Consider the following 8,940-nt stretch of genomic DNA (forward strand, 5'->3'; position numbering starts at 1 on the left):
TTGAAATTTCATATATATTTTTAGACCCAAGTACAGCCTAGTTATTAAGCTTGATAAATTATTGTGGAATTCTATGGTATTAATAGTAGTAATTTGATTTTTGTTGTTTCAAAATGTATATATCAAATAAACAAAAAATTGTTTCACATCCTCCTTGTGTGAAACTTGATAAGGCTTAGCAACCTGCAGCAAACGAGTACAAAGTTCATAACTAGAAGATATACTTGTTTGCTATACTTTATTTGTTGTTCTATGTTTTAAGTAAAATAAATTTAAGAACTTATTTGTAAATAGTAGTAATGTATTATAACTGAAATGTGACTGTATTTTACAAAGATACTATTCCTCTAACACACAGTGAAGACAGATCACCTTGTAAAAGCCAGCTCGTATTGGTTGTGTTAATAACATATTTGACTGAGAAAAATGTTGTTGAAAATATATTTAATAGTTGACAAAAATGTTGGCTTAACCACCTACAAATTATATATTTTATTTCTTTAACAATGCAGAGAGTATACTTTCCAGCTTTCAATCTTCAATGTCTCTTTCTGTTGTTTCAGGCTGAGAGAGATTTGTCTGAAGAAGAAGTTTTCAATGAAACAACAGACAAATTAGGCCACATAATATCTAGGTATGGTAGTTTTTTAAGTTTTTTTTTTTGTAATCATAACAGAACCTGTGTATTAACTGTTTACTGAAGTGGTGTAGCAAACACGCTGCCAGCAAAAGAAACGTAAAAATAAAGTTTAACTTTCATGTAGTTTTTTCACTCACAACAACACTCCATTTGTTAGAAATAAAACTTCTATGTTATTAATTGCAATAGTGAAATCTGCTTTTTAAATGAAAAACAAGTTCTAGTTTGAGATGTAGAAATGTACGAGATGAAATATTTATAAAGGGTAAAACAAATGCAAATATGTAATATTACCTCCTGCTACCACTTTTACATTGCAAAACAAGATTCACTTAGCATAGACTTGATTTCTAAGTACCACATTCTCTCATTGTGAGACTTATAAATACAGCTGATGGTTGTTTATTGATATTTAATATCTTGTATTTGTTGCCCAATTTTTTTTATTACAGGAAAAGTGATATTTATGTCCCTGAAAGTGACACAAGTAAAGATACATCAAAACAAGAATCCACCATGAACATCAGTCAGGAGTTCTTTGTGGCAGATAGTGATAACGAGGAACAGGAAAAAGACTATGTTTCTGCTCACCCATCTATTGTCAGTGTTCCTGAAGATGCTTTAGATCAGTTTGAACATCGTACTGACCCCTTCAGACTTTCTACTGATAGTGTATTAACATGCAAGTCTGACCATAACCATGTTGTGCCATCTTTAGACACTTCCCTGCGAACAAAAGTGTTTTCCAGAATTGAACCAGAAGGATGGAAAAACATTTCCCACAGCTCTCTAAGTTCAGACAATAAAAAATCTAAGATGAGTGGAAACTCCTTTTTGAACCAGAGCCAACTGTCTAAATCTTCTCAACCTAACAAAGAAATGGAGGATATACAGTCCAGCCAGTTCAACCAATCAGTGACCAATATTGAAACTCACTCAAAAGTATTGTCTCACAAAGGTTCTTCTGGAAAAAAATTATCACCTTCACCATTCAGACCTTTAGGTTCTCACAAGCAGTCTCCTACAAAGAGGATAACTCCTCTTCGTGTTGCTTCAAATTTGGCAACACCCACACTAACATCTACTTCACACAGTCCTTTTCAGAAAGCACTTGCATCATCTGCAGAGGTTAGCTTCAAGTCTTCCAGTCCCTATACAACTACAGCCATTTCCAACAGTTTACCAAAAATGCAGAACTCTTTTACAAAACCTCACTCATCAACCTCAGAATATAAGAAAGTACTCTCAGCTACAAGTCCAGACACTCACCATGAAAGTCCAATCTTAACTGTGAAGTCTCGTAACAAAAATCGAATAATTGAGTCCGATTCTGAAGATGATGATTTTCAACAAGATGAGACAAATAAAGAATCTGAAAACCATGATGAGTTATCTGATGAACAAGATTCAGACAAAGATAATGAGGCTTCTGGTTATGAGAGAGAAAAACATGGTTCATATTCCTCATCAGAATACACAGATGATTCGTCAGAAAGTAGCTTTAACACCAGTAATCTAACTGATTAAGAAAATGACACCACTTATCTCTCAAGGAGAAATAAAATAAAATAGGTAAAGAAATAATTTTAACCATCATGCCATGCATTATATTTTTTTATAGTGGTTATAACTTTCATGGATTTTTAATACAATAAATTGAAGGTAGTCACAATTTTACAGTTTGATTTCAATGGTAAACTGTCCAGTTAAAAAATATTTATTTCTTGTGATTTTACATTAAATACAAAAAAATATTGTTTATCCTTTTTAAATAAAAATACAAACCACCAAGATTAAAACTGAAAATAAATGATTTGTTACTATAATAGCTTATACATTAACATACACTTGTTTTTGTAACTACTATATAGTTACACCTTAAGTTTTCTTCCTACTTTAGAAGAACACTTATCTCAATTTTAAGCAAACATTTCAGTGAAGTAAAATATTAGTATTATTTAGGTAATAATTAGTACCAATTTTCAAGATGAACAGTATTGTTTTTAAATTTTTATGTTCTCACTTTCTTACCATTTATATTATTTAAAATAGTTATCTTGCAGTGATTTAGATTTCAAGTAGGTCACAGACAGCTACAACTACAATTTTGTAACTGACCATATGTGTATAGGTACATAAATGTTAACAAAAATGAAGCATCTCGAGTTTTACTTCTAAAATCTTAAAACATATAAAGGAATGAATTTGTAATTCAAATTATATGTTAAAATTTCATTCCCTCAATTTTCAGACTATTATTACAACTGTTTTATTTATGCAGTTTTTTTTGTGAAAATCTGATAATTCATGTTTCTCCTCTTCCCTTAGTTAATGAAAGTACCAACTCTCGGGTAGTAATGTGGGCTTTCTTTGAAGCTGTGGTTCTGATTTGCATGACTGGTGGTCAGATTTTCTACTTGAAAAGGTTCTTTGAAGTCAGAAGAGTAGTGTGAATCTATGCTGTTTTCCATCATTTTCATGTTCTTGTGTACACCAATAATATATTTAAATAAAAATAAAAAAGTGATTTGATTGGCTTGAGATGTATTAATTATAGGATGTACTTGCTCAGAATGACTAAACTGGGTGGGGAAATGCCATTTTTTAAATAGTGTAATTCAGCCAATTAGCAAGTGCCTAAAAACTTTAACTGTCTCTTAAGAAATGTTTAAATGACTAATCACTTTAGCTTAAGTTTTAATTTGTTTTATTATACACATTTTCTGTGTATTAAATACTTAATTATTGCATAATGTATTTTCATTTTTCTGCCACAAGTAAAACCTCTACCTACTTGCTCGATGGATACGATCTCTAACAGCCATATATTCCTGTTCATGTTTCACAGCCGTCATAGATGTGGAAAGTTCCTTGATCATTTCCTCAAGTTTATTGTGATGAGCTAACAACAAATCTTGTTTTATAAATCTTTCACAGACTACTTAATTATATTTTCATTTTCAGAAAACACATTTTAAATAAAATTAGTAAAAAAAAATTTCAATCTCAACTCGCTAATAAACATTTAACTATTAAGTTTAAAATAACTTAAGAGGATAGAATTTTGTTACTACTTCATGGCAATTTTGCAGAATTTTAGCTAACAACTGATGTAAGATCTAGAATGATAAATGCCACATCTTTGTTTTGAGAATTAAGCATTTTGTAAGGTACTTGAACAACTTAGCACATTTATGTAGATCAGAAAAAGAATTAAGAAGCCAATACCAGTCCTTAGTAATTCTAGTTCTTTCTTGATTTGGGCAAAAAATTCAAGGCCCTGTCAGAAACCTAAACTTTTTATAATCTATCTACTACAACAAGAAAGAAAAGGTTTGATTTTACCATCAGTATCCTGATCTTTTTGACCTTTTGGTGCATCTCCCACATCCATTGAAAACATCACCACCTTAGGAGTCATGGTAGACATGGCATTACTAAAGCAGTATGTGTAAACTCCATCCATGTGAGCTGCAAATGTGTATTTTCCATTGCTCTCTCGCTCTCCTTGATAGATCACCTTCCCATCTGGTCCAGTGATCTGTAAGAATTAAACAATAATTCAATTATCTGTCAAAGATTATAAACAAACAATACAAAAAAAAGTAAATTATTGTTGAGTAGTAGCTTCTATGATATGTTTTGTGCAAAAAGTCTCAAAAAGATAAATTGAAGTGCTTGATAGTGCCACAAAAAGCCTGAAAATATATTATTAAGCCCTTACCTTACTGTTATTTTATTTGAAACTGGCAACACTTTTAGATAAATGGTGCTTTAAACTACTGTATATGTAATAATACTGGGAAGAATGTCTCTTTGCTTATAATTTTATGACTAAAGTACTATTACATTCAACATTATCTTTTCTAGCCTTACTTTCATCTATGGTAATGTTAGACATAATTTATAGTTATAAAATAAAAAGGATTTATTTTTCTTTTATCAAGCCATTACTTTAATATAAAAAAATACACCACAGCTCAAACAACACTGGACACAACATGTATCTTACCTTTTATATACGACAGTAAATTTAAATCAAGTAAAATAAATAATATTAACAAATAATTCTGATAAGAACAAAAATTACATCTTACCACCATAATCTAGTTTGTACCAATAATACTTGTTCAGGCATTGATCATATAATTAAATCAACCAACATTATAACAAGCCCCATCAGCACTAAATATAGTGCATTTTAAATATTATGTTCTCATGATTAATGATACAAAGTAAAATGCATAATTGTGCCAATTAATTAACACTTAATTAGTAATATTCCATAATGCTGATTGCCTAATCCAATTAACAAACAGATAGAAACTTTAAAAAATTTTATTGGTGAAAACACTCAAGACAAATGTAAAAAATATAGTTTGAAGTTTATATGATGTTGTCATCTCTTGCAAGTTGACAAATTCTTCTGTAGCTGTAGATGAGTGAAGCCTCACAGGGAAATGTTTTGGGACATTTATTATTTAAATTCTGTGGACTACTGAAAAGCATTAAGATATATATATTTGCTGGGTTAGGCTTATTCTTTGAAAAATGCCATCTTACTGAATGTTCTAACCTGTTAAACATAATGATACATATAATGGTAAGGAAACATAAGATCTTGCTTTCTGTGTAGAAGATATATCAGTGTTATGATGAAGATTTGGTTGGGATGATAGATAAAAGCCTTGTATCTTTTGGCTGAATGTTTCAAAGCAATGAAAAGATTCTGTTGACTCTAGGTTCTATTAAGAGCAGCATTCTTCAACTGTCATGGACTTTAAGCAGGTAATGTTAAAAATTTGTATTCCCTTTTAATTTAAGTGAAACTGGCATTATACCAAAAGCAGTACACTGTTAGTACTGTTTATTATTCTTAATCAAGAAAACTGTAGAAATGAATGAAATATGACTAGCGAAAAATTTAAAGTACTTCAGAAAGCTTATCCTGGAATATTATAAAGCCAAGTTACACGTGGCATGGAATGTATGCAACTAAAAATAAAATATTTTATCGTCAATAAACAGATTTACAGACGGGCAACATTTCACTGAAGCCCTTAAATACACACACACATTTTATTAGTACATGTGCGTCACAAATAAAAATCAGCAATGATAGAGGTCCATTTGGCCCACCAAAGTCATTCAACAGAGATATAACTTCATATTTTAGAAGTATCTAGCATAATTTTAAATGAATTCAAACTGCCAGTATACACATCACAATCAGGTAAACAATTCCACAAATGAATAACTCTATGAGGGAATTTTTTCTTCTTCTAATAAACAGCCTTGGATTTGGTTTATGGTTATACTTATTTTCTGATATTCAAGATTTCACCTCCACTTTTCTTACACCAATTGAACAGACCTTTTGTAGGCAGTTTATCTAAGCTCCTAACAATTTTAAACATTTTAATTAGCTCACCTCTAGTTCTCCTATACATCAAAGAAAATAATTTCAAATGTTTTAATCTTACTTCGTAGATTAAATCTTTCAAACTAGGAATCATTTGGTTACTTATCTCCAAGTTCTTTTTAAACCAAAATATTTTTGTTGAAAAAAACAAACAAAAGACCCAGAACTTAACTGCTCCATATGAGGCCATAGCAGTTATGTACAATATCATAACCATCCTACTCCTTAACTGAAAAATCCTTTAAGTCAGTGTTTCTTAACTACCAGTCTGCAGATCATCACAACTACCTTGCCAGTCCACGAGGTTTCACAAAAACCTGATTGAATATTCATATTTGAATCATAATGTTTTTTTTTTGCTTACAATTTAGTGGTATATATATATATATATATTCTAAACTCACGTGAGGTATAACATTTTGCAAAACTATAATGGTTTTCTTCTTTTGTATATTATTATTTGTTTGTTTATTAAACACAAAGGTACATAATAGGCTATTTGTGCCGTGCCCACCACGAGTATCGAAACCCGATTTTTAGCATTAAAAGCCTGTAGACTTACCAGCTTATTTAAAAAAAATCTCTGGAGTTGTTTGCTATCTTCCTTTTTTTTATATTGATTCCATCTTTCAGTCAGCATAGGAAAATTTAAAAATACCAAAAGTTTTAGCGTTGAGTAACGAACGATTGTTAGACATGCGCAGAATTGTGTCACACGTGGCACCAACGGATACGTAATTTCAGCAGATACTGCTTATGTCTAATGACATTTTGTGTTGTTCATTAATTGTAACTTTGTAAGCTTAACATGGATACTGGGTTAAAATTTAGGCTTATTACCTGTTTTTTTATTCTTTGGACTTGTGTAATAAATTCTTCTGCATATTTTATTACCATTGATGCACATGCCGAAGAATGCTTTTTCGATAAAGTGACGACAGGAACAAAATTAGGGTTAACTTTTGAAGTTGCTGAAGGAGGATTTTTGGATATTGACGTTAAGGTATGTGCATTTTCTAACAGTAACATTGTATTCTGTTGAATGCTTTTAATTTCTAGACGTACATTAATGGGTACAAATTGATACTTCGAGTAATTCATCGGTGTTTCATACAAAGACAGGAATGTATGTGTTGACATTAGTATTACATATACTACACGAAAGTACATAATCAACAGTAAATTATTATCATATGTACAATAACGGTAGAGACTAGAATGTTTTAAACATCGATTCGAAAACCTGTGTACGGAAAAATATGCAAATACAATCGTACATTGACCATGAACCATTTACGAGCATAATATTTTGTGTGTATCTTATTTAGAACATGTAGTATATTCTCTACATAAAGAAAAATCGTTGTTTGTGAATTTACTATCAATTCAGAAAAACATAGCGGAAGAAGGGGAAAAAACAGACTGAGCAAGCATAGTTGTTAGCGTGTCCGGAGTGTAAATTCAAGGTTCCATTAAGCGATCCCTATTGCCCCCAAAACGCGCTCTGCACGTTATAGCTGTCGTTTATCTCTAAGACTGGTGGTCTAATCGATCAAAAAGAGTTGCCCAAGAACTGGTTGTGGGTGCTGTTGATTAGCAACCTTCCCCTCTTGTTTATCAGTTGAAAATAGGAACGACTATGTACAGAGAGCTCCTGTAGAGTTTTATGCGAAATTCTGAAACAAACAAGTATTTTAAAATGTGAAAGAAGCGTTTTTTGATTCCCAAGCAATTGGTTTGGTTTGATTTCACATACAGCTATTTGGAGGCTAGGTAGAGTAGTGGAAATGCAGCTAGTCAACACTACCCACTGTCAACTCTTGGATTATTCTTTCACCAACGAATAATAGGATTGACCGTCACATGGTGAAAGAACTAGCATTTTCGGTGACGGAGATTCGAACCCCCGACCTGCAGATTGCGAGTCGGGCGCCCTAACCATCAGGCCCTTCGCAAGCAAAGTTGAAATGTACAACCATTATTACATCTAAGAAACTCTTGTAATTTTTTAGTAATTTTATTGTTTTGAAATAGTTTGTTAACCAAGTTGTTTAACTGACACTGGAAACTTTTGTTTAAATTATTTTTACATTTAAAAAAGTTTAACACTATCTTGAAGAATAAGGATCATTTCCAAAACATAATTCATATAGCCACATTCATCCGTAACAACAATAAAGTTGCTTTTATCAGCTTAGAGGACGAATTTTTTGTTGCTTTAACAAAAGAAACATTTTAAAAGTTTAATAATTAAAAAATATAAATAATCCTTAAATTAATAAATGCCCTCCTGCCAGTAGCCCAACGTATAAGTACACCACTGGCAGATCATTGTGTAGTTTTGTGCTTAAAAACAATAAACAAACAAATGCCCTGACACTGCTTTTTTTTTTTTTGCAACACACACATATGTATAAATACTTCGATGACGAGGAACTCACTTTGAGACTAATAATGGTTGGAGCCGTCTCCAACCATAATTAGGTAATGTTTTTAACCCCACCCACGGTTTTAGAGCTTTTTGCCAAACTATCACCAACACTATGCAAGAGTCTAGCCAAACAGTGTATTCTTCATTGCAGCCTATAGATTACAACAAATTTATCAATGCTTTTATGTCATTTCAGTACATAGATGTGTACATATTAATTAACTAGATTGTTGATGAACCAATAAAACTCATATCTCTATACGAGAGTAGCGTCCTCTATCAGTGGTTGGACGCATGTGCAAGGTGCAATCAGAACATCACTCGTACCTGGTAAAAATACTCTCGGATATAATTAGAAACCATGTTTGGACTATTTTCGATTAAACTGCTCAAATGTCAAACTCAAAGCTAACAGTGCCAGTGAGGCAGTTGAAACTGAAAGATGTT

At 31.7% G+C, this 8,940-nt stretch overlaps 2 protein-coding genes across 2 annotated transcripts; one reads left to right on the forward strand and one right to left on the reverse strand.

Moving 5' to 3' along the window:
* Positions 1-563: 563 nt before the first annotated feature.
* On the forward strand, positions 564-2,261 carry LOC111084471 (dentin sialophosphoprotein-like; the record flags this gene model as incomplete). Its single annotated transcript, XM_022381186.1, has 2 exons — positions 564-634; positions 1,093-2,261. Coding segments are annotated over 2 exons (1,146 nt in total), but the record flags the coding sequence as incomplete, so codon positions are not given.
* Positions 2,262-3,404: 1,143 nt separating this feature from the next.
* LOC106477694 (transmembrane emp24 domain-containing protein 2-like) lies at positions 3,405-4,183 on the reverse strand. Its single transcript, XM_013938233.2, has 2 exons — positions 3,986-4,183; positions 3,405-3,542 (listed from the first exon to the last, which is right to left on the reverse strand). Exons 1-2 carry the CDS (start codon positions 4,104-4,106, stop codon positions 3,427-3,429), a joined length of 237 nt encoding a protein of 78 aa, XP_013793687.2. The 5' UTR covers positions 4,107-4,183; the 3' UTR covers positions 3,405-3,426.
* Between the last annotated feature and the right edge of the window lie 4,757 nt (positions 4,184-8,940).

Source organism: Limulus polyphemus, unplaced genomic scaffold, assembly GCF_000517525.1.
Source record: "Limulus polyphemus unplaced genomic scaffold, Limulus_polyphemus-2.1.2 Scaffold77041, whole genome shotgun sequence".
NCBI lineage: Eukaryota > Metazoa > Arthropoda > Merostomata > Xiphosura > Limulidae > Limulus > Limulus polyphemus.